This window comes from Bubalus kerabau, chromosome 4 (assembly GCF_029407905.1).
Source record: "Bubalus kerabau isolate K-KA32 ecotype Philippines breed swamp buffalo chromosome 4, PCC_UOA_SB_1v2, whole genome shotgun sequence".
Classification (NCBI taxonomy): Eukaryota; Metazoa; Chordata; class Mammalia; order Artiodactyla; family Bovidae; genus Bubalus; species Bubalus kerabau.
Genome location: NC_073627.1, coordinates 170,634,489 through 170,660,690, shown reverse-complemented (window position 1 = coordinate 170,660,690; position 26,202 = coordinate 170,634,489). Strand labels below are relative to the sequence as shown.

The window sequence follows — 26,202 nt, the reverse complement described above, 5'->3', positions numbered from 1 at the left end:
GCTCTCTAACCATCTTATCCTCTGCTGCCCCCGCTTCTCCTTTTGCCTTCAATCTTTCCCAGCATCAGGGTCTTTTCCAGTGAGTCAGCTCTTTGCATCAGGGGTGCAAAAATCTTCTTTAATCATTGGCTATGAATATGAGCTTAATTTAAAGGGATTACTGAGGCACCAGGGATTCCCTGGAGAAGAGAATGGCAACCCACTCCAGTATTCTTGCCTGGAGAATCCCATGGACAGAGGATTCAGGTGGGCTACAGTCCATGGGGTCACAAAGAGTCAGACATACTGAGCAGCTAAGCATGACAATGAATATGAACTTAATTTAAGGTAAGCAAAAGAGATGTTTTTAAAAGCAAGGCAGTCTTGCATAGCTCCTGTTTTAGGATTTTTGTAAAGAACTATACTAAAAGTTGCATAACCGTGACATCAAGATGTTCTTTTTTAACCTAATGTTCTACAGGGAACATTTGGACTCTTCAGTTTAAAATAGTTCATTAGTCTTCCCGTGTATTTATACTAGACTTTCGGGTTTTTGAGCTATCATCAGATTTCATCCCTTGGAGCATTCTAATTGATTGGCAATGACCTTCCTGGAGGTCTGCCCTGAGAGGGATTTTGAGGCCTGGTTTGAGTTCAGTGGAGAAATAGTATCTTTCAGAATGTCTGTTATGTTTACGGGAAGGAATAGGACATTCTTGTCATATATTAATATTCGACATGCCTGTTGTTAATAACTGCTTTGCTGAGATAGATACGTGTTTATGTCATTTTCCTATTTAAAACTCTGCTATGGCCTTTTCTTACCCTCAGAATAGCAAGGAATAAAAGGCCTTCATGCGTTGGTTTGTTTCTTTATTTAGTCTCATCATTCATTTGGCAAATATTTGCTGAGTACCTTTTATATGCCAGATGTTAGGAATACCTTGGTGAAGGAAAGAAACGTCTAGTTAGGGAGACCATTATTAAACCATCAGGCAAATAGTATAGAGTTAAAATTGCAGTCAGTGCTAAGATGGAAAAGGATCCTATGAAAGAATATATTTGGGGACTTGATTTAAGTTAAATGCAGGGTGTAAGGGAGGCCTCTGTGATGTGTAGGAAATAGCCAGGCAGAGAAATGGGAGACCAGTAAGGGCAGAGAAGGCCCTGTGCAGAGATTTTGAGCTGGAACTGAGTGTAAGGCTGGCAGGGAGCTGAAGAGGGCCACAGGCCGACCCAGCGCCTCCGAGCAAGGGGGATGGGAGGCCAGGCGTGGGAGGCCAGTGGCAGTTTTTAGGCTGTTGGTGGCAGTGGCCCCACCGCTCTGGCTGTGGTGGAGAGGCTTGCAGCGGGGACCAGGAGGGGAAACAGGAGGGCGGTTTTGCATTAGTCCAAGTTTCTAGGCTGAGTATTTTCAGTAAGGTTTTTTTTTTTTTTTTTTTTTTTTTTTAACTTATTTACTTAGGATTTTTGCATTTCCTTGTGTTTTTATCTTTTATAGAAAATCATTTATCTCTCACCATCTATACATTTGGTTGTATATTATTCACCTCTGTCATACTATTTCTCTTAATATTCTGTAACCATTCAAGTGGAGAAATTCCATTCTTGTTTCTACTTTTTTTGTCACTACCAAACGTTTGCTTTTTTTTTTTTTTTTTTTTTAAGGCTAGAGAACACCTTTTAAAAAGAATTTGCATTCTTTAAAAAAAAATGTACTTGTTTATTTATTTGACCGCATCACATCTTCGTTGGCGTCGTGCAGGATGTTTCGTTGTGGTGCACAGATTCTTTAGTTGTGGCACACAGGCTCAGCGCTGCGGGCAGGCTGTGTCTAGTTGTGGTACCCGAGCTTCGTTGCTCTGTGGGATGCGGGATCTTCGTTCCCCAACCAGGAATTGAACCCTTGTCCTCTGCAGTGTAGGGCAGATTTTTAACCAAGGACTACCAGGAGAGTCTCAAATTCTTCTGTTTGTATTCTAATGATTCCTTTTTTTGTTTTCCTTTAGTATATTTTTCTCACATAAGATTTCAGTTTATATAGTAATGATAAAGGTTATTATGTGCCAGGAGAAGTGCTAATAACTTAAATCCTCACAAGATTACGTGAGGTATAAATATAATTTTCATTTTATAGACGAAATTGAGACTTGGATGATTGTCATTTGTTTAAGGTCAGAGTAAAAAAAAAAAAAGAAACAGAACCAAAAACAGGTTCAGCTGAGGATTTCTTTTTGATTACTATTTTGGTTGTACTCCTTGGGCTTCCCTGGTAGCTAAGCTGGTAAAGAATTTGCGTGCAATGCAGGAGACCCCAGTTCGATTCCTGGGTAGAGAAGATCCCCTGGAGATGGGAATAGGCTACCCACTCCAGTTTTCTTGGGCTTCCCTGGTGGCTCAGATGATAAAGAATCCATCTGCCTGCTTTGCGGGAGACCTGGGTTCGATCCCTGGGTTGGGAAGATCCCCTGGAGAAGGGAAAGACTACTTACTCCAGTATTCTGGCCTGGAGAATTTCATGACCAGAGTAGCCTGCCTGGCTGTAGCATGGGTCGCAAAGAGTCAGACACAACTGAGCGACTTTCACTTTCACTTATACTCCATTGTTATACTGAGGGGCAGTATTAGGTTATTTTAATTTTGACTTAATAATTAGTTTATAAGAATATTGTTTTTAGTTTCAAAATTGTGTAAAATTTGCATGGTTTTATTGCATTCTGATTGGAAACCACAGTGAGCAAACGCTCTAATCTTTTAAAGTATATAATTTCTGATGTTCATAAAAACTATTCATAAAATTGAGAAAAATAGTTCCTTTGTGTGGAATATGGGAGCTCAGTGTGTGGAGAGGCCACTCAGCACTGTGCTCTCATTTCTCAAGAAGCCTGTCTTCTAGTCCTGTTGTAAACTGATAGTGAATTACAGTCTCCTACTACTGTTGTAAATATTCTGCTTTTCTTTTTAATAATTTCACCTGGATGCCTTTTGGTGCACAAATTGAAGATCTTGTCTTTCTTAGTAATTTATAATATGTTACATACTTTTAAATCCCATTTAAGATTTTTTTTTAACCGCAATACCTCTCATCTGAGGTTAGTATTGTAACCAGTGTTTTCCTTCCATGTAGGTTTGATTGGTGAATCTTTGGCTCAGCTAACCAGTTTAACTTTATTTACTTTGGCTGCATCTCTTCATCAATATAATTGACATGTCACTTTCTTTTCTTTTTTTTTTTTTGAGGTTTGGATTGAGGGCATTTTACATTGGTTATTCTGGTTATTAACCTCATTCATGGCTTGATCCGTTCTTAGTCTCTCCATCTCTCCCTCTTTTCTTTCTTTACCTTCTCATCCTGCCACACATTTTCTGTGTAGGCCTTTGATCACCTGTATTCTGTTTTAATATAATGATTAATCAAGCCAATCTATCCACATTCTTAACATTTCAGTCATTAATTTGTATCTGAGTAAACAAAATGTTTTACTCAGTTACCAGCAAATACATTATTTTATCTTGATCAGATTTCTTCCCTCTCCCTCTACCCTTCTATTCCTTACTTCTGTAGAAAGCACTGAGGATCTGGTGAGCTGTTTTGTGGTTGGATTCTGTCTGAAACTTTGAATCACTTAACTATTGTTAGAATTCTAAGCAGTATCTAAGCAATATCCGCCTTTTTTCTTCAGTTTACTTTTACATTTGTTCTCTTACTGCTTCCCCACTCCTCACTGTGTGTTCTCCAAGATATTTGTCAATAAAAATGTGTATGTTAAAGATCTTTTCCAAAGAAGGCATAGCTTCTTCTTTGTTTTTCAAGCTGTAGAATTCAGGAAAAAATATTTCATTTTTATATTTCATTGTGTAGCATGTCAGGTTTTTAGAAACTTGCTAATTTGAAAAAGGACCTTTGGAGCTTTTTCCCTAGAAGTTTGCCTTTGATTTTCTTCTTATATTCCAAATAATGCTGACTTTGATCTATTGGTGAATTTTTCTAACCTTTTTACAAAAAGCTTGAAGGAAATATGTGAACATGTATTTACTTTGAGTGATGAGTAGTACAGGTGAGTTTTTGAAAACAACTTTGAATCCTGTGGAATATTATGCAGCTATTAACAAAGAATGAGTTAGGTCGAAATTAAGAAGCTTATATATTTTTAACTGGAAACAAAGTGGACTCTATGCTGATGTTAATGATATATAGCTCATTTTTGTAAAAAGTCAAGATGTAAAATCTAAAGATGTAAATATGTTTGTAGAAGTTTATGTGACTGCAGAGAAAGATGTGAGGAAGAACACTAGACTGTTAACACTGGTGTCTTTGAGTGGCTGTGAATGGGCTAGGGAAAAGGAATGATTACGACTTTTTTCAATTTATTGTAATAAATGGGTTTTTCTATTATAATTTTAAAAAGCAGCAAAATAGAATAAAGTATTAAAGATATAATTATTGTGAACTTTGTTTTATATTATAAAATATCGATTTTATTTGCTTTTTTTTCATATCATTTCTGTTGATAAAGAGGTTTTGCTGTTAAGTAAGTGTGAAAACTTCTGGCCTAAGGGAAAAGAGATTTAAGAGCTGAGATACCTGTTTACATTCTAAGCAGTGTGCTAGACTCTGACATATCTTTTCATTTAATCCTCACAATGGCCTGTGAAGTGTTATCATTTGATTTCTGCAAATGAGGAAAAGTGTTTCTGAAAATGATAATAATGCAAAGCATTAAATGCCTATGTGATCATTGTCTCTCAGTTCATTACAACTTACTTAACAGCTCTGCAGGGTATAGATGCTCATGTTTTTCCCATTTTATTGAGGAACAAGCTGAGGCTCAGGGAAGCTAAATAATTAGCTTTGTGGCACATGGGATTTTATACCTGAGAGATGATCCCAAACTAAGTAATTTCTGCCAGGCTTTGCCTCCACTTGATGGCAAACATGTTCATTCTTTCTCTTATGTATGAAAGTGAATTCAGTACATGAAGGGTCAGTGAATGAAAGTTGGGGATAAAAGAATGACTGAGAGCAGTAACATAATTTGCCTGCACGTTGTTTTGACTCCGGGCTTCCCTAGTGGCTCAACTGGTAAAGAATCTGCCTTAAGTGCGAGAGACCTGGGTTTGATCCCTGGGTTGGGAAGATCCCCTGGAGAAGGAAAAGGCTACCCTACCCATTCCAGTATTCTGACCTGGAGAATTCCACGCACTGTATAGTCCATGGAGTTGCAAACAGTCAGAGACAACTGAGTGACTTTCACTTTATTTTAACACCGGTGGTGGAGGCTTGATGTATGTTTCCCTTTTATTTGTTTTGAAGTATTAGATACTTGGTCAGATTTTTAATTATTTTGAAATATGGCTGTTTGGTCAGACTTTCATGATTTGTACAGTCCTGTGCTTATACTAATACCTTTTGCAAATAGAACGAATATAATAATTAGACTTTTGATTACTATATAATTGTTAATAAAGGATATAGATATTTGTCACAAATCTAGAATTCAGTTATAAACATTAGACCTTTTTTTTAATCATAAAAATAAGACTCATATAAAAGCAGAGTATTTTTTAGTAAAAGCTTATGTATAAATAGTTTCAGCATGTAAAGTTTTATCATCAATAAAACTAGGAGTTAGTTCCCGACCAGGGATTGGATTTGGGCCATCTCAGTGAAAACCCCTTGTCTTAATCACTGGACCAGCAGGAAATTCACAGAGAAATAAGTTTTCGATTTCTACTGTCATATCATTAGAGTACATTTCCAGTTTTAAGGAAAATGAGATATGTTACGTAGAATTCTAGTTTACATAAAATTAAAATTAGAACTGACCACTGCTGGTGGGAGTGTCAGTTAGTATAACCACTTTGGAAAACTGCTTGGAAATATTCTAAGGTTTATCATATGTATACTTCATGACCAAGCATTTCCAGTCCTGGGTTTATATACAATAAAAATGTATATACGTGTGCACCAAAAGACATAACTAAGAATGTTGATAGTAATTATTCCTAATGGTCCAAACTGGAAATAATCTAATATATATCATGATGGAGGAGAATGGATAAATTCTGGTTTTCTTCCTAGTAGAGCAGTGAAAGTCAACCATTACTGTGAGCAACAACATGGATGAATATCAGATATAGTACAGAATGAAAACACATGAGTTCATCCTGTTTTGTGTATATAAATTTAAATCTGGTATTAGAAGTCAGGAAGAGGCATTAGTGAGTTGGGTGCAGGAACTTTGTACTTCTGGTGTTGCAAAAATGTGTTTCCTTTGTGAAAATTTATTAAGCCATACACATTCTTAACTTTGCTCTTCAGTATATGTTATATGTCCATTAAAAAGTTTACTAATGAACAAATGAATTTAAATGAATGAGTAATAAGAACTGATAGAGATAAAATATTATACACCCATGACCAATAATTCTGGAGGTTTACTGACAGAGGCTGGGGGAAGGACTGGTTCAGTGGATTTCCTGATTTTTATGAGTTTATAAAGGGTTCCAGGCGGTAGATAATCAAATTTGGAAAGTAAATCAATATTTAAGATGATAATATTGCTAGAAGAAAATTAATTGACTTAAAATTTTAAAACTGTGATAATCAAGAGAGTATGTAATTCTGGGCACTGTTGTTTATCTCCATCAGTGATGATTTTCTGTCGGGTCCTTACAGGAATCAGCCTAGCTTAGGTTGTCTGAGGAGGGCTGTTTCCTTTGGCCTGTCTCCTTCTGATTTTTTTCCGTGTCATCCAGCTGAATCACAAATCTGGATGGGCAGGAGGTTGGGTGAGGTAAGCATGGTAATGTAGAATTCTCGGTCTTTGCAAAGTACCAGGGTCCTGAGAGTGTCTCACAGTGACAGACACTTTAGATGCATTGAGCTCAGCTGTCAGTGTGTCTGATAAGGTTAAAAATACGGATCCTGGAGTCAGATCTTGACTATGCCACTTGCTGTCGCAGTCAACTTGAGCAAGTTACTTCACTTCCTGAGCCTCTGCTGCTTCCTGGGTCAAATGGGAGTGAAAACAGTGCCTCTCCCAGTTGTTTTGAGAATCAGATGAGACAGGACTGCAAACTGCTGTTCTGCATGGAAACTGCTTGATAAATGTCAGCTATTTTATGATTATTATTATCACTTGTTTAACGAATATTATTAGATTTGTTATTCTTAAAATGCACTATTTCATGATTGCTGTAAATAACTGAACCTTCTCTGTGAACATCCCTATAAGCTCTCCTTAATACTTGCTTTGAAGCTAGAGCTCAAATTTCAGAAATGATGGAGAATAGTGTAAGCCGTGCCCTCTGGAGTAGTCTCACTTTAAATTCTTGAGTCTTTAGTTAAGGCTTTCTAAAAATCTTACATCTCAGTGTTCCTTTCTTAGTTAGATAAAGTGGTGTTATCCCACTTTATAGTTAAGACTGGGGTCGTTTGACATGAGCCTTTGTAGCTTCCTTTCTTCCTGTGAGAATCGTTGCTTGTTGACCTTGGTTTCTGCCGTCTTTTCCCACTTAACGGAGAGGAATCTTGGTATTACTTACTTTAAACTCTTGAATAGAATCAGATGATCTTCAGAATAAAGCAAAAACTTCTCAGCATTTTACCCAAATCCTTTTATAATCTAAGCCCCACTTTTATCTCTTACGAGTTGGACACGACTGAGCAACTGAGCTGAACTGAACTGAACTGATGCTATGTTTCAGTCAGATGCAGTGCACCATGTTCGTTTAGACCTCTTATACCTACTTATAACTGATTTTCTGCTTGGAATTTCATCTGCTCTTTAGGACTTTGTTTCCTGTCACTTTCTCCTTGAAGTCCTTCTTGATCTTGGCAGACAGGTTTTCTTCTTGAAACTCACAGTACCTTGAACGTTTCTCTTTCTGTAGTACTCTTAGTCTATAGGGGCTGCTATAACAGTATGCTGCTGCTGCTGCTAAGTCGCTTCAGTCGTGTCCGACTCTGTGCAACCCCATAGACGGCAGCCCACCAGGCTCCCCCGTCCCTGGGATTCTCCAGGCAAGAACACTGGAGGGGGTTGCCATTTCCTTCTCCAATGCATGAAAGTGAAAAGTGAAAGTGAGGCCGCTCAGTCGTGTCCGACCCTCAGCGACCCCATGGACTGCAGCCTTCCAGGCTCCTCCATCCATGGGATTTTCCAGGCAAGAGTACTGGAGTGGGGTGCCATTGCCTTCTCTGGCTATAACAGTATACCACAGACTATATGACATCAGTTCAGTTCAGTCGCTCAGTCATCTCCGACTCTTTGCGACCCCATGAATTGCAGCACGCCAGGCCTCCCTGTCCATTACCAACTCCATAAGTAGCATTTATTTCTGAGAGTTCTGGAGGCTGGAAGTCCATGATCAGAGTGCCAGCATGGTCAGGTTCTTCATCAGGAACTTTTCATGGTTTACACAGGGCTTTCTTCTTGCTTTATCCTCAGATGACAGAGAAAGGGAGAACTCTGATATCTTCATCCCCTTATAAGGGCATCCATCCCTTACATGTGAACTCTACCCTCATGACCTCATCCAAACCTAATTACCTCCAAATTACAGTGGGGATTAGGGCTTTGCTGTACGAATTTTGGGAGACACAGATATTCAGTCTGTAGCATGGTGTGTTGCAGTCATTTGCTCACCATCTTCTGGGGGACTGTGCCTCAGTATAGGCCTCTGTGGAATCTGAACTTTAATTAACTTGGAGGACATTGTGAAATACATTACCTAGTAAAATTCTGGTGTATGGATTCTTGGGGATAGCATTTTGGAACAAGATTCCAATATTCTGTACTCCCTTTCTGAGATGCCAAATTTACATCCTTTACAAGAAAAAAGTAAAATAGGTAACACTTGAGAAATGAATTTGTTTTTAAAATGTCAAGAATTTGAGTTCACGCCTTCCTCTATTTTAGGTGATGGAACTGTTGGTGCATCTGAATAAGCGCATAAAGAGCCGCCCCAAGATACAGCTCCCAGTAGAGACGCTCTTGGTTCAGTACCAGGACCCTGCCGCAGTCTCCTTTGTCACAGTGAGTGTTGTCTCGGACTGTTTTCTGACTTGCAGTAAGTTTTCTTTCATAATGGTTAGTAGATGTTAGCAGTTTATTGGCCAGCCTAGAATTTCATCTTAGACTGTTTCTAAATAAAACATGAGATGTTTTTCTTCAAATGGACACACTGTTTCTCCATTGAGTGTTGACCTGGAGGAAACGGTAGGAGCAGGTTAACGCATGGCCGTTTTACACAGGGTGAATGTTGGTGTAGTGATGTGTCGGGTATGTTGCTATATAAAAGAAGGATTGATTCTTAGTAAAAGATTATGAGACGTTGGTATAAATAGAAAGAGAAGGGTTATGTAGCACAGAATAAGTTAAAGGATGATAGAAGAAGAAAAAAAGGTAAAAAGACAGGAAGAGATAGGAAGGCTGAACTAAAAATAATATATTTGATATATATTATATATTTAGAAAGATACTCTTTTTAAAAGTGGAGTAAACTGGGGCTGGTAAGAAATATTCCTATTAGATGTTCTCCTCATGAAAATGAAATGTAAAAAATACTGATGCTATGTAATGGCAGATGATGTTCTTTTCCTGGCCCTTGTGGTGGTAGCATTGAGGTAGAATTCTATTGGGTCTTATCTAACATCTGGATTCTAAACCTTTGGAGCCACGCGCTGGCCCAGGCCATCTTGTCTGTTCCTGCTGTGGGCATACAGCTCCATTATACACGTGTCTTCCTGTGAGCAAATAGGAACAGTGTGTGCCAGTACAACTGCCAAATAGGATGTCTTTAAAGGAATAATTTTACGAAATCTGTTCTAAAGTCCTTCAGAAAAGCAAATTTCTATCTTATGTGTAAATCTGGATATGCATTTATGGGTTTGCTTAAAAGGAGGCATTCACATGGTTTGTAGCGATGCTCACACACTGACCACACGCAGCCTCCCCTCGCTGCCTCATCCATCGGTCAGATGTTGGAGTGAGGAACCACAGTGCCACAGTGTACTGAGGTTATTTTAGTAATTGACCAGCTGGGAAATGACAGCCTGGAACCTAACATGGGCCTCCTCTTAGCTTGAAAGGATTAATGTAACAAACTGGGAGATCTGATACTGGTGTGTAGTATGTCAGCTTAGGTAGGTCAAAGGATTACTTTTTTCTTTTTAGTGAAAAGTAACTGCACATGTGAGTACCTAATTCCCCACCCCCACACCTGCCCCCCCCCCACCCCCGCCCAGATTTATTGAAACATAGAATTGACAAATAGAATTGTATATGTTTAAGGCATATAGCAGGATGATTTGATGTATGTTTAAATGCACTAGACTAGGTCTTGCTCCTTCCTGTGAAGCCCATCTTAAAGTAAGTATTTTGAGTAAGTGGGGCTGGAGTTCTTCCTGAGACAGATTGGTTGGCCAGGCTGTAATAGGTGATAAGCATGAGGAAGGAGGATTCAGTTTCTTCATTATAAGATAACTGCCTAGGCTATCAACCATACGTTTTTGTTGAAATCCTTGAATACTTCTTTTATACTAACTTGCCTTTCTCTCATTGCATCAGAATTTTACTATAATTTATGTTAAGATGGGCTATCCTCGGCTACCGGTGGAGAAACAGTGTGAGCTGGCCCCTACGCTTCTTACTGCCATGGAAGGAAAGCCTCAGCCCCAGCAGGACAGGTATGCTGTCCCCGGTTACCTGGTTCCCCACCTCTGAGAGTCAGTGCTGCCGTTCAAAAACAGATTCACACGTCTGGTTTCACCTGGCCAAATGCAAAGGCTTAATTAAGTCGAACTCTTTCAGCCGACATTGCTGTGCTACCTCAACATGACTGTTTGGTTAATTTTGTAAATTATAAAATATCTTGTGAGCATATGGGAAACTGTGCAGAACAATTAACATTTTTTTCAATCTAAATCCATTTTCAGTTTGGTCATTTATTTTGAAGCAACTGATTTTCTTGATTGCAAAAATTAGAGCTTGTGATTGCAAAAATTAGAGTTCTAATATGCTTTTCGTCAAACCTTTCTCTCTTGGAGGATATAAAGTTTCAGAGCAGTTTTCTTAAGAAACTGATTACTTGTTTGTAGTCATGTGGGAATTGACAAGATGAAGAGGTTTAGACTATCCTCCTTAGTTTCTCAGTGTAGCCCAAAAGTTCTGTATCCTAGCCTTGTTTTGGTGAGAAACACGAAGAGCAGCTGTGGAGGAAAGAGTTAAATCATGTTTTCAGTTCGCTTTTTAGAGCATAAACATTTTAAAAAGATCTTCATGCTCACATTTACAAGTAAAAAAAATTTTTCTTTGGGGAGCATGTGGTAGGATCCCTTTAATGTCTGTGTGCACGTGTGTAACAGGATAACAAGGTGCAGAGAGCTGTGTTCTTGTGGTAGCTGGTGCAGAAAAGTCTTCCTACAAGTAAAATTAATAGACATTGTAAGCACTAGTTTGAAATTGTTTTCCTAGCAACAGGTATAGTGAAAGAAGGAATTACTGAAGTTGTGTTACTTAAATTCACATGGTGGAAATTTAATATTATATTCCAAATATTGACATGATTCATGTTTAATTTCTTTAGTTTTTGAATGACTTTATTTTTAATTAAACGTGAAAAGGGGGAAAAAAAAAGATTGACAGGACATGTTGTCAGTTGAACTTTACCTAAAGTTTCATATTAAATCTCTTGTAATAGATACTAACATTGAGCTCATATTATATACATTTTTCTCAGGTGTATTTGTGATGAGTCAGATTGGCTAAAATGTCACTTATCACTCAATATACTGAGCTTTCAATAAGAAAGAAATAAGAATGAAATCTAGGCCAGTCCCTAGACTTTGTAAATGAGTAATTTTGAAGATGAATGGTCCTTGCTACGATTGCCATTTTTTGTCAAGTGATTTTTTTGTTGTTGTTGTTTTGTCTGTTATTTGCATGTATAAAAAACCCTTATTTTTAAATAGTTGCAATAAATGTAATTGTTTTTTCAGCTTAATGCATCTTTTAATACCAACCCTTTTTCACATGAAATACCCTGTTGAATCATCAAAATCAGCTTCTCCGTTTAATCTTGCTGAGAAACCAAAGACTGTGCAGCTGCTTTTGGACTTCATGCTGGACGTCCTTTTGATGCCTTACGGGTAAGTAAACCAAAGCAAAACGAAACAAGTGACCTTGTTCTTGACTGCTTTTACTGTGTGGCGTCCAGTACTCTTTTCAGTGATTCAACTTTCAGGTGAAAATGAGTGTGTCTCAGGTTTGCTTTGGTGCAGCCGTGATCTCTCCTAAACTCCAGCCCCACTGCTTACTGATCTTAACAGCCTGGAGCTGCTTTTGTGCTTTCAGACTTGACCCATCCAAGCTGAAATCAATCTTTCCCAGTAAACGTAGTTTCTCTCCTTTAATTGCATCAGTGCTGTGATGATTCTCTTAGCCATGTAGGCATACAATTATAAGTTGCTCCAGCTTTCTCCTCCTGGTTGCCTCAATGTCAATTCCATAAAACTCCCTGCCACTGCCTCTGTGTGCCCTGGAATCATTCCCATTGCTACCTTCTAGTTCAGGCTCTTTTAACCTCTCTCCTCGTTTCTCACCAGCTTCTCTTCTTCAGTACTGTCTACTCTGCTGCAGAGCTTCCTGAGTTTTCAAACGCAGATCTTACCAGGTTACACCTTAAAATCCTTGGGCTGTTATTTCCCAGTCATTACACGCACTTGTGCATTTCATGCACTCCATGCACTCTGTATCTCCTGGCCTGTCTTTGTTTTAAGAGCATACAGTTCCCTCTGCTTAGAATGCTTCCCCATCACAAAAGAAAGGAAGAAGGAAAGAAAGAAAACAGCAAGAAACGACAGCTAAAAAAATCACTTTGAAAAAGCCTAGGAGCTTAGACGTCGGCTCTGTTGTCTCTGACGTAAACCCCCTGCCCTAGGCACAGGACACTCTCCTTGTCCGCAAAACACTGAGCACCCTCTGTAGTGCCACGTGGTGTTTCAGTGCGGTGACGTGTCCCTCTCTCCTACTAGATTGGGGGGAGCTCTTTGAAGTCAGGAGCTGTTTGCTCCGGCTCAGGCTCCTGGTGCCCACATAGTGCCCACATTGTGATTTGCTTCCAGCCTGCTCATTTTTTAGGTTGTCCTGCTGCCAGAGATATTTTTCTAAAATACTGCTTTTGTTGTGCTTCAGTAATCTGCACCATGAGCACGGCATGTGAGGCTCCCCGTTGTCTGTCCCTCCCTCAGCCACAAGAGAGTTGACGCTGTTCACTTTCTCTCCTCTCCCATTTGTTCTCCTCCTACTCTTCTGATTTGGCGGTTTTATTTTCAGGACCTTCCACTACCTCTGTAATGTGTGTGCTCAGTTGCGTATGACTCTTTGTGACCCCATGGACCGGAGCCCGCCAGGCTCTTCAGTCCTTGGAATTTTACAGGCAAGAATACTGGAGCGAGTTGCCATTTCCTCTCCAAGGAATCTTCCCGGCCCAGGGATCAAACCCACATCTCTTGTGTCTCCTGCATTGGCGGTGTGTTCTTTACCAGCCGAGCCACCAGGGAAGCTACCGTGGAACTTGTGTCATATCATTTCTTATTTCTCTGCAGTTTCTTTGTCATCTGATAACATCCTGTGCTGTTGCGCGTGTTGTGTTGTTATTTTCTTAGCTTGCTCCAGTCGGCAGACAGTCTTACACCTCATGTTGTTCCTCTGTCTGGTGTCTGGGATGGTAGTCTGTACAATATTAGCTGTTCAGTAATTGATTGATTTACTTCCTGTGTACTATCAGTCTTGCTGTAACTTAGAAATAAATGAAAATCTCCTTTTACAGTTGTAAAATCAGGAGGCAGCCAGAATTGGCAGGTAATGATGACTTTGGTAATTTAACTTGGAAGTCCAGATTTAACTTAGGCACACAATGTACCCAAGCCAGTGGTCCCTCACGTTTTTCTTCCAAGTGAGAATTTGCATTGTTATCTACAAATATTAAAGTGGTCCTTCAACAAGTTTTAAAAAAATTAGATGAATTTAGGAATGAAATGAATATGATATATAGTAATGTGGAATAGTTTACTGTGCTGCTAGGCTCCTAGTGTTTAATTTTTACTATAACGGATATTTTAATATCAAATCTGGGAATTTGTCAGCTTAGAATTTTAGATTTCAGAGGGACTTGAATCATTATTTATATAAAAATTTTCATTTTGTAGATGAGAAATGCTTAATTGGTTTAAATGTTTAACCAGTTTAATTGGTTCAAAATGGGAATTTACCAGAAATCTTATTTTTAATCTATAGAAACTAAAAATGAAATAGGATGATAAATCAGTAAATAAGTATTTGTGAAGCTGTATGCTTTGAATGTATAATGGAAAAAGCTGGTCCTCCTCATGATTTTTCTTCTTTGGGTCCTTTTGAATTTTTTCATTTTGGGGGCAGTGTATGCTTCTGTGGTAAGTGGTTTGGAGGTTTTAGTGGGTGTTCTGATGGAGAGATACAAGAAGTTTAAGGAGAATTGAAGAGAAATGGGAATGAATATAAAATTATTGTCTGCTTTGGGTATAAAACAATAGCTTTTTTTTTCTTTTAATTTCCATTACAGTCAACAAAATATAGTGGGTTCATAGTGACTTTTAGAATAATAATTTATGGATTGAGTGTGAACAGAATACTTATATTCATTATTGGTAACTGTTACGGTTCATTTGTAGTCAAATTGAGCAGATATACTCTAATGGCTAATTTGCTGAGGATGTGGATACCCTTTAAAGATACCTATCTTTAAAATTCTCCTTTATGATGAAATTTTAATTTCAAGTGTTTATTCTTCAACAGAAATTCTGTGGGAGGAAAGTATGTAATTGAATGTATTACATATACATGTGTTTGTGTGTGTTTTTATAGAGGGGTTAAATTCCCATTTCCTTTCCAGATATGTGTTAAATGAATCCCAGAGTCGCCAAAATTCATCTTCAGCACAGGGTTCTTCTTCAAATAGTGGGGGAGGTTCTGGAATACCGCAGCCTCCCCCAGGAATGAGCTTTTATGCAGCTAAACGAGTTATTGGCGATAACCCATGGACGCCTGAACAGTTGGAACAGGTATCACACGCTGTGTGTTCATATGGAGCTTAACCCTGCACACTTGCCCCTGTGAAGTCAGTCCGTGGAAGCATGTGTCAGAGAATTCCAGTTATTCAGGCTGTCTAATGAAATACATTTGAGAGGAGTGATTGATGTAATGTGCTCACATCATCATGTCATTTATTGGTTAAAGCCCCAGGGAGAGGGAGGAGTGGGAAAAACTCTTCAGTGTTTCAAATGTTGCTTCCATATTTCACGTATAAAATACAGCCCACTTACAGATTGAATGTTTTTAACTTCTTTCATTTTAGTTTTTAATTATAGGTTTAATGTTTAGCTGCTTTGGTGCAGTTTAAATACAATTTATCTTATGTTATTCACCTTTTTAGGGCTGTACGTTTTGTGTAAAGTGAGGAACAAGTGACCATGTGGGGGAAAAAGCATGACGCCCTTTTATATTTCTTCCTGGGAATTGAAAAATTGGCATTAAGAATTTTATTCTGGATTTAAACAGGACACAGATGTTCTCTGAGCAGCTTTTAAAAAAGACTGGTGCTCTACAGAGAAGGTGCCTCACTGTGTCTGTGTCATCAGGCACCTCAGGGAAGAACAGATGAGATCAGTATGTAATTATTTTGGAATTCAAGCAACATGGGTTAGTCTTCCAATCCTTCCTTTATCTCTCCATGGCAGTCTAAATGATTTGGTCCTTTTCTTTCTGGCAATGTAAGTGATCACTGATCAAAACAGTGTTCCCAGGAAAGGGAAGAATTCAAGTGGGCATTCTTGCCACTCACAAATTTATAGAATGATTTGTTCAGCAAGGGTTCTATGTGATTAGATTAAATCTTCATATTTTATAGATCTTTTTTCTTCTTAAACTGTGATGTAAGAAAGAAAGAAAGGTAAATACTAGCAGAAGCTACAGTGTGGCCTATGTGACAGGCACTATACTGAGTACTTTGAATACATTATCTCATTTAATCCTCACAGCAGAACTGACAAGGCATAGAAATTATTGGTTCCATTTTGTAAAAAGAGCTGAGTTTGGAGATTTGCCACAGTCTCACTCCTAGTAGGAGGCTTTGCATCTAGGTCTCTCTGAGCGCTAAAGCTCTCAGTGCTGGAGAATCACTGTTAACATTAAATGGTAATCTTACATTGGTCATGATTTGCTAATTCCTAAGGGCTTCTGTATGCCTTTTGTCCATTTCATGGTTGAGCCTTGAAGAGTTTGGTTTCAAGGATGAAAGCTGTTTTCCTCTAATTTTTAAACATCCCTTTTGTTTTTTACATTTTTTCTTTCAGATGTAACAGTTTTTCTTTTTTTCAAATGATAGTGTTAGTAATAGTGTAAATATTCAAATAATACAGAATATTATAACAAGAAATTAAAAATTATTCGGAATCCCACCACCCTAGTTTGTCATTCACCTTTCACCTACTCTATATACGTGTGTGTGTGTACACAAATGTAATTTTTTACACATTACATTTTTATATAATATACTATTTGAGCTTCATTTTTTTAAACAATATGTCAAGTTTTAAAATAATGTCTTTTTAAATGTCTGTATTAAATAATGCATAAATCACATAATATGTTTTAAACTAGTCTCCTATTCCTAGACATGAGTATTGTTCTCAGTTTCCCTTGAACACTTTTTCTGTAAATCTGTATGTAGTGACTCTCATAGCTGCAGTAAATGCTTGCATCTTCTCTGTTGTAGCTCTTGTTACAAGTCAGTTGTATTGAACACACAGAGGGAAGGCAGGCATTTTTATGATCCGTTTGTCTGCTTTTTAAAATTGCATCCTTTGTCATGTAGTATTAATAATTGTAAACTTTATGAGTCCTATTTCATATCCATGAGAACTATTATGTAACTGATTTTAAAGGTAAAATTTCATTTTGCAGGTATATTTATCCTAAATACAGTTATTTGTAGTGAAAGTCATAGCTTCTTCATGTTGCATGAAGTTCTTAGCAGAATCTAAGAATCTGTTCTTCAGTCTGTGTTTCATTTTAGCCAGTTAGATTGAATACTGTTTGATTAGAATTTTACTTACATTTGACAGTCTTGCGTATGTCTGAAATCATGTTGTTTTCAGTATGTAAGACTATAGAGGGCAGAGTTCGTGTGTTAGCAGTGGAATAGAACTCCATGGACTGTGAGTTTTATTTCTTTTTGAACTGTCACAAGAATCCATGGAGTACCTCACTCCCGATGTACCACACTCGACCTAGAGGCTCCAGATTTGGACTTCATTTCAAGGCTTCACCATTCTAGAGAGGCTTTTCACCCAAATAGGAAGGCTTTGTATCATAGTGGCCTTGGAGTCTGAGAGACTTGGGTTTGGATTGTGCCTTCATCATTTATTAAATGTCTTAATCTCTTCAGCCTTGCCTCAGTTTTCTTATCCGAAAAATGGGTATAATGGTACTCATTTCTAGATTGTGAGGGTTAAATGAAATGATGAATATGTATGGTTTAGTATGGTCCCTGGCACACTGTAAGGCTAAATAGGAGTGGCTACTGTTGTTCTATTAATCTTTGGTTTATGACCATAGTAATATGTTAAACAGATACTTCAGGTTAGTGGTCTTTGTCTCTCTGATCGATACTTTTCCTTGCCTTCATTTATCTACAGTGCAAGTTGGGTATAGTGAAATTCATAGAAGCTGAGCAGGTGCCTGAGCTCGAGGCCGTTCTCCACCTGGTGACGGCTTCCAGCGACACACGCCACAGTGTAGCCACCGCAGCAGACCTAGAGCTGAAAAGCAAGCAAAGGTGAGCTCCTTCCCCTCTTTAAACTTTAAAAGTTGAAAAGATGCTAGATTTCTAAAAGCTTGCTCAGCACATATTCTTTTCAGCTTTTGCGTAATGAGGCATTCAATTTATGAGATTGTGAAATATACCTAATTTGTATGAAAGACAGTTTGCTGAGGAGCAGAATTCTGTATAAGGCAAAGAGGAAAAGCTGGTTGGAGAAGCAGTTTAAAATTGGAATGGATAAGGATAATTACCACAAGAACTGAGACCTTTGTTTAGGTAAATGAACTTAAAGAACTAATGTTAAGAAAAATGTCGAAACCCAAAAGTTACTCATGTTTGATTCTTCCTCTAAAATTCTTTGAGATGGCTTTTAATAAAGGATATGTAGGTATTATGGTTAATATGAAAATCAGGTCCCATGAAAAGAGATACTGAATAGATCTTAATATACACAGGAGAAAATACGTGTAATAAATAGACTCATGGAAAAAATTGTATGTAAGAAATCAAATCATGCACAATAAAACAATAGCATGCCAACTGGTAAATAAAATTGTGTAACAGTTGATTACTCCATTTAAGTTTCTGTTGAAACTGCTGTGCTTATACCTTGTTGATTGACACTGTAAATTGAAATAATTTTTGGAAAGCAGTTTGTAGTAGGTAATGAATCATAAAAATACTTACTTTTTTTTTTTTATCTGAATCTTCTGGGACTTTATCCTGAGAATCATTCAAAAGAAGAGAAATACTATATTTAGAAAAATGTTACAGATTCATTAATTGTATTATTTCCTATAATTGTTAAAAAAGGAAACATAATCAGATTTCTACAGTGGGTAAATAGTGAAATTAAGTACGTGACCTATATAGAATATTACATCTATATAGGTATTATTATCTTCCCAAATAATTATAAAAATAATACAGCAACATGTAAATTGCCCCAATATAATGGCAGATGAATAACACATAATACAAAATTATATATGTACTGATTTTTAATCAGATTTCTACAGTGGGTAAATAGTGAAATTAAGTACGTGACCTATATAGAGTATTACATTTTATATAGGTATTATTATCTTTGCAAATAATTATAAAAATAATACAGCAACATGTAAATTGCCCCAACATAATGGCAGATGAATAACACATAATACAAAATTATATATGTACTGATTTTTAATAAATGACATGTACAAAGACTGGAAAATACATGAAAAATTGAAGATACTTTGTTTAAAAAAATCAGATTATGGAATACTTCATTTTTGAATTTATTTTAATGCTTAATATAATAAAAAGACCATGGAATGTGGGTAAGATGATAAAACTTTATAAAGGTATATATCATAGGTTTCCCTCTCCAAAGAAATATAAGTAGGTGTCACAGGGTAATGAAATTAACTTCATTGTGTCTTCGTTTGCTTGTTAAAATATAAGTGAGCTGTGTCTGTGTGGTGGTGGCTGGGAATGCATGTCTGTCATGGAAATAATTCTGATCCTGCCTCTTGTTGATTATCTGAATATGGAAGACTCACTTAACCTCACTAGGCCTCGGACTCTGTAAAATGAGAAATTTGGACCAGATTGTACTTAACATTCCCCACCAAGTCTAAAATTCTTTCATGCGTCTATGACTGTGTCTTCCTGGTATCTCCTTCAAGAAATTTATTTGGTTTTGAAGTGTCAAAAAACCTTTTTAAAAAATTTTATTCAAGTATAGTTGATTTACAGTGTTGTGTTAATTTCTGCTGTACAGCAAAGTGATTAAATTATATATATATTTTTTATAGTCTTTATATAAATACAAAATATATGTATATATATACACACTTTTCTATATTCTTTCCCATTATGATTGACCACAGGATATTTAAGATAGTTCACTGTACCATACAGTAGGACCTTGTTATTTATCCTTTCTATATATAATGGTTTTATGTATTTATATTTTTAAAATTTAAGTATAGTTGATTATAGCGTTGTGTTTATTTTCTGCTGTACAGCTAGGTGACTCAGTTATACATATGCTCTTTGTCATATTCCTTACCATCATGGTTTTTCACAGGATACTGAATGTAATTCCCCGTGTTATACAGTACGACCTCGTTGTTTATCCATCCTGTGTATAATAGTTTGCATCTGCTTATCCCAAACTCCTGGTTCTTCCTCCCTCCTCCCCCTTGGCAACTGCAAGTCTGCTTTCTGTGTCTGTGACTGTTTCATAGATTAGTCCATTTGTGCTGTATTTTAGATTCCACGTACAAGTGGTAGATCATGTGGTATTTGTCTTCTCTTTCTGTCTTACTTCACTCAGTACAATAATCTGTCTAGGTCCATCCATGTTGCTGCAAATGGGATTATTTCATTCTTTTTTGTGGCTGAGTAATATTCCATTGAATATATGTGCCTCATCTTTATCCATTCATCTGTTGATGGACATTTAGATTGTTGTCCATGTCTTCATGTCTTGTCTATTATGAATAATGCTGCTTTGAACACAGGCATGCGTGTATCTTTTTGTATTATTGTTTCGTCAGGATGTATACCCAGGAGTGGGATTGCCAGGTCCCACTGGCAACTTGTTTTTTTTTGTTTTTTTTTTTTTTGAGGACCCTCCAGTTTTCCAAAAAAACTTCCTTTAAAACTTCATTGTGTTTGGACTGGCTCCATTCTTTACAGCATGCAATAGATTGGATTGTTGGATATATAAATGTGGTGCTGAAGTATTCTAATTAGTTTTGGTTTTGTTCATTAAAACAAGTGTATTTTCCAAAAAAAAAAAAAAAAAAATAGTGTAACATTGTAAGAGGTAAAAAGTGAGTTGAGAACAATATGTAGTTAGCCCATTTTGTTAAATAGAAATCCCAGAGTATCTCTTCAAGCGATCCTTGTCTGTATTGATCTGTTTCAATCTACCTGCCATACCCATCTAGCTCTTTTCTGTGCATAGGAAAGAAGTCTAGAAAAAGATCCACCAAGGTTAGTGGTTATTGAAAAGAAATAGGGTTAGGGTGCAGAGTATAAGGGATTGTATTCTCTATATTAATAATTTTTGAATTTTCATAAGCGTGTAATCAGAAAACTAAAGCTAGAAAGGTGACAAGAGAAAAGTAGAAGAAACAGTGAAAGTTATCCTTATTAGTTAACCATTGTTAGGTTTTCTGTTTATTTTACTAAAGTGTGTGTGTTTTGTCAAAAATCTGTAAACTTGAAGTATTTATAGAAGAGAAGCAGAGGTGGAACTCAAGGATTAGTTAGTAGAAATCAGCTGAGGAAAGATACAGGTAAATGTAAGTAGGATTGTAGACTGTCTTTGAGGATAGTGGAATTGTGGATATCCAAATGAGGTAGCTTGATAGATGAAAGAAGAGATGGATTAGGAAAACAGTCCAAGCACCGTGGTAACTTACATTTGCACAGATACAACATAGTTTGAAAGCAGAATCAAGGTCAAAAGAGAGAAGATAGTGTGGTTAAATCTTACTATTTCAAGTGAAATACAGAATTGCATTATTCCTTGGTTTATAGAATGGCTGGCTGGCGGCTGCTGCGGAGGGTGGGTGCATCACCAGTCACATTGTATTTCTAGGTCGGGAGTCCCCAACCTCCGCACCATGGACCAGTACCTGCTCTCAGATGAGCAATGGCATTAGATTAGAAATAAACTGCACAATAAATGCATTGCACTTGAATCAGTCCCAAACCACCCTCCCCTCCACCAGCCCGTGGTCTGTGGGAACACTGTCTTCCACAAAATCAGTCCCTGGTGCCCAGAAGGTTGGGGAGTAATGTTCTAAGTCATCTTACTGTGGGGCCCAATTAGGAATAAGTCTTAATGACTAAATGGCAGCAAGACAGCTCTGTAGAATTAGGTGTTAAGACTGCAGGTGTGTGCTGGGAGGTAAGAGGGGGATGATGGAGGTCACCGTGACACAGAATTTGAGAAATGCCATGGGCTGCAAGCTTCCTAAGGTTGTGGCTTTAATGGGTAAAATGTATTTTTTGGTCACTTTCCATATCACTTTTGAATTTCCAAGTGGCTAAACAGAAGAACCGTGCCTCAGGGCTCTTTGAACAAGTGTAGTATGGCTCTGCTCTGTTGGACCTGCTCTGTGTCATTGACCCTGAGAGTGGAATACAGTCCAGATTTCTTGAGTGGCACCAAATCGGGCCACTGGCTGCAATGGTCTGTGTTACATTGAATCATGGTGGGATAAGGAACTTTTTTTTTCTGTTTGAAAACTAACTTTGATAGAAATTAATCCCTTTCCTTCTCTTCTGCAGTGTCAACTGCCTTCTCTTCATTTGTGTATTTATAAGATTTTTCTTTAGTAATGTATTGAGGTTACGATATTTTGAAATTATTGAAGTGGGAGAGAAAAATAATAATTTTAACAAGCTTTGTTGAAACTTTCTGTAGCTTGATTGACTGGAATAATCCTGCCATCATTAATAAGATGTACAAGGTATACCTTGGAGATATACCACTGAAAACAAAAGAGGTAGGTTGTTTTGGTTTATTCTTACATTGTCATAAAAGCATTTTATTGACATGGTGATCCTTGCACATTTTCTCCAGGTTATTTTGATTTAGGCTGAGTGTACGCTGTAGGAAGTACTACTCTGAGACCATACTAGTGTAGGTAGGGTAAAGTCTCCTGAAGTACCTTAGTTTACCTGACGTGGTGTTTTTTATTCAGCTCCCTAGATTAGGCCTCAGTAAACATTTTCTGTAGATATTTTAGACTTTAATGGCTTTATAGTTCTGAGGCTGCAGCTACTCAATTCTGCCATAACGTGAAACCAGCCATAGAACATAACTGAATGAGCATGGCCATGTTCCAGTAAGACTTTATTGATACTGAAATTTGAATTTCTTATTATTTTGTGAAATACAATTTTACAGAATATTGCTTTGATTTAAAACAAAATTGTTTGAAAATGTGAAAACTTCTTTTAACTCACAGACCTTACCAAGAGAGATAGTAGGCTGGATTTGGCTCATGGGCTGTAGTTTCTTGACTCCTGGTCTAGAATCTAGGACAGTAGGTGGGTTCTTCTGAATTTTCAAAGTAAGATGTTGCTTAATAACATAAGTTCTTTTTGTTCACTGTGTTTAGAAGTATTCCAAGTCTAAACCTAGACATACGAAATTATTTGTTTGCTTTCTAAACCATAAATAGTTGTTTTAAAAATTGTATTAACTCCTGTTAGATTAAATTGAGTGTAATAGAGACTTCCCTGGCTGTCCAGTGGTTAAGACTCCCTGCTTCCACTGCAGGGGGCAGGGGTGTGATCCCTGATTGGTGAACTGAGATCCCGCATGCTGTGACACAGGCCTCCCCCACCCCCACAAGAAGAAAAAGTTGTGTGCAATGTAGCAGAAAGAACAATGAGTTGGGAATTCTCACCCCACCCTGATTCTCCTCCTGAATGGATGCACATAAATGTTTTGGAGAGGAGCGATCTGGCTAATTGCACGACTTTTCTGGGCATCATGTTCTTCATGTAGAAGAACCACTAGGTCAGTGGTTCTCAGAGTGTGGTCCATAGGTCACAGAGGGTCTTAGAGGTTCACAAAGCCAAGACAGTTTTTGCCTTTTTTTTCCTGTGTTGAATTTTGCACTGATGGTGCAGGAGCAGTGATGTCAGTGCTGGGCCCTTAGCATGAGTCAGGGCTGTGTCACTAAATGATTCTTAGGGATCATTCTGCTCCTCACTGTCAGCACTCTTGGTTAAAAAGGAGAGAGGAAATAAAACTCAGCTTACGAATATCCTTGATGAAGCAGAAAAAATTATTTTATATTAAGAGTAGAGAGACAAACTCGGGTTATTAAGATGGGTATTTGGCATGAATTTTCTCTTTTAAAATGAAAAAAATGAGGTTTCAAGAAAAACAGTTAACATGCTCTGTTGGCAATGGTGAAAGTTGAGCTTTTTAAGCAAAAATGAGAATTTTGGGAAATTTGTATTCATTGTGTTGAGCATGACAGCTTGTCAGTATTTACAGAGTTTTCTGATAAGATTGGTCATGATATTGACGTGTGATTTGTGTGTGTGTGGATGTTTTATAATGAAATATTTGCGTAACTCGGTGAGCCAATATTTTCCAAATGACCAGTGTTGTTACAGAAGCATACAAGGGTAAGGGAGCCATTTAATATAATTTAATAGAGTGGTGGAATTTAGTATACTGTAACAGAGTATGCAGAGGTTCCATTGATACATTTTCAAATCCACATGACAACCTTTAAGAAACTATTTTATATCAAGTTTGTGGAAGTTTGTGGATGGTAGCTGTATTTAGAATATCTGTAATTAAGAATACCTGTAATTCCCTGAAAAACCTAATAAAATCATCACCATTTTTCCAGTCACATATCTGTGTACAGCTGGTTTTATTTTTTTTTAATATACTTAAACCAAAATAACATATCACAACAGATTAAATGCTGAAAAAGATATAGGAATCCAGCTTTCTTCTATGAAAGTGGATAGTGAAGAGACTCACAGAAAAAACAGTACCACTCTCTCAGTGCAGTTTTTTATTTTGAAAAATGTAGTTTGTTCTTTTTTTTCCAGGATTTTTTTTTTCAACATATTTTCATTATAGAAAATTTGGCAAACACAGAAAAGCAATAAGAAAATTAAATTTTATCTGTAATCCCACCACCCAGGGCTAATAATTTTAACATGGTGTGTATCTCATTCTACTTTTTTCTGTACATAAATATCACTGTGTTGTATTTCTTTTTTTAAACATAATTGGGTTCTTGTAGTTCCACAAAGTTCTTTTATTATTTAAACAATGTTGCACACGCTTTTCCATGTCATTGTGTTCTATAACATTTAATAGCTACATTGTATTACATTTATTTTTTTTAAGTTGGTTGGTTGCTTTTATTTTTTTTAAGTTTTCTTTTTTTTTAATTTATTTTATGAAAAATGTAGTTTTTAATTTGTCTTAAAAGTATGTTATTTATGAAAATATATCATGGCTTTAATACTATTTTTAAGTGAATAAGTACTTAAAATTTTTTCAGTTTTAATTTCTAATATAGTAAATATTCATAGATATTCTAGTATAAAAGAAGGATCTTAGGAAGCTTCAGTAGTTTTTAAGAGTATAAAGGGATCTTGAAACAGAAGTTTTAGAGACCATTGATTTAGATGATCTCTCATGATTTCTTTCAATTGATAATAATTTCAAAGTGCTGAATTATAATGTTTTCAACAGGGAGCAGTTCTGAAGCCAGAGCTGAAAAGGGACCCAGTCAGCACAAGGGTCAAGTTAAAGATTGTCCCCCACCTTCTTCGTTCTAGACAAGCTGCCGAAACGTTCCCAGCTAACATTCAGGTAACTGATTTTTTTTCAAGAAAAATACCACCTGTTTACAACTTTTATGTCTATGTAACTAGAGAAAGAACTGCAGTAATGAATATTCAGGAGGTAGATTAATATGTATAACAAGAATAATGAGATACTTTTTTCTCTTTCAAGTTTAGCTGTAGAAAATACTTAAAAATTTTTATTATAGAGACTTTCCTGGTGGTCCAGTGGTTAAGACTTTGTTTTCCAGTACAGGGGGTGCAGGTTCCATCCCTGGTCGGGGAGCTGAGATCCCACATGTCTTGGAGCCAAAAAACCAAAACATAAAACAGAAGCAGTATTGTAACAAAATCTGTAAAGATTTTTTTAAAATGGTCCACATAAATATTAAAATTTTTTGATTATAGAAAATATACTCTATATGGTTACCATTTATTCTAAATGTATGGTGATAATCCCTTTCAAACTAGTGCTTTTCTGAGTGGTGGTTTTCCAAAAATGGTAGCAGCAGAAACTTGTTCACTAAAGTGGAATAATGAGTCATCCTTGCTCGGAGCCCCACATGTAGGCAGCGGCCACAGCCTCTGAGCTCTGCCGCCTCAGTATCTTCATCTCCCTAGGGCAGGTGCTGACGGTAATGGAGATCGTCTCTTCTCGTTTTGCTTGTCACAGTTGTCTTCCTTGTTGCCCCGTCTTGCCCGCAGCCAGTCTGTTCTCTGTGTTGCCACCAGAGTTATTTTTGCACTTGGAAATCTTTGTACTCTTTGGGTATGGGATATAAGCCCCTCCGCAAAAGCCCTTGCCTTTCATCCAAGTGATGACCAGTCCAGCTCTAGAGACAATTTATTTGAGCATGGTTTTGTCATTAGTTACTCGCTTTTGATCTTAAATAGGGCTTCCCTGGTGGCTCAGTGGTAAAGAATCCACCTACCAATGTAGGAGAGGTGGGTTCGATGCCTCGGTTGGGAAGATCCCTTGGAGAAGGAAACGGCAACCCACTCCAGTGTTCTTGCCTGGGA

At 37.3% G+C, this 26,202-nt stretch overlaps 1 protein-coding gene across 5 annotated transcripts in view; it reads left to right on the top strand.

Moving 5' to 3' along the window:
* Positions 1-26,202, top strand: part of ECPAS (Ecm29 proteasome adaptor and scaffold) — a 107,857-nt gene that overhangs the window by 26,005 nt on the left and 55,650 nt on the right. For 4 of the 5 annotated variants that reach the window (XM_055579313.1, XM_055579312.1, XM_055579309.1 and 1 more), the window contains 7 exons: positions 8,904-9,020; positions 10,554-10,672; positions 11,984-12,133; positions 14,917-15,085; positions 17,720-17,859; positions 22,274-22,355; positions 25,091-25,210. In XM_055579313.1, the coding sequence (XP_055435288.1) occupies positions 8,904-9,020; positions 10,554-10,672; positions 11,984-12,133; positions 14,917-15,085; positions 17,720-17,859; positions 22,274-22,355; positions 25,091-25,210 (897 nt within the window). Of the gene's footprint in view, positions 1-8,901; positions 9,021-10,553; positions 10,673-11,983; positions 12,134-14,916; positions 15,086-17,719; positions 17,860-22,273; positions 22,356-25,090; positions 25,211-26,202 lie in introns of those variants that run through there. The other variant, XM_055579314.1, reaches the window with a different exon arrangement.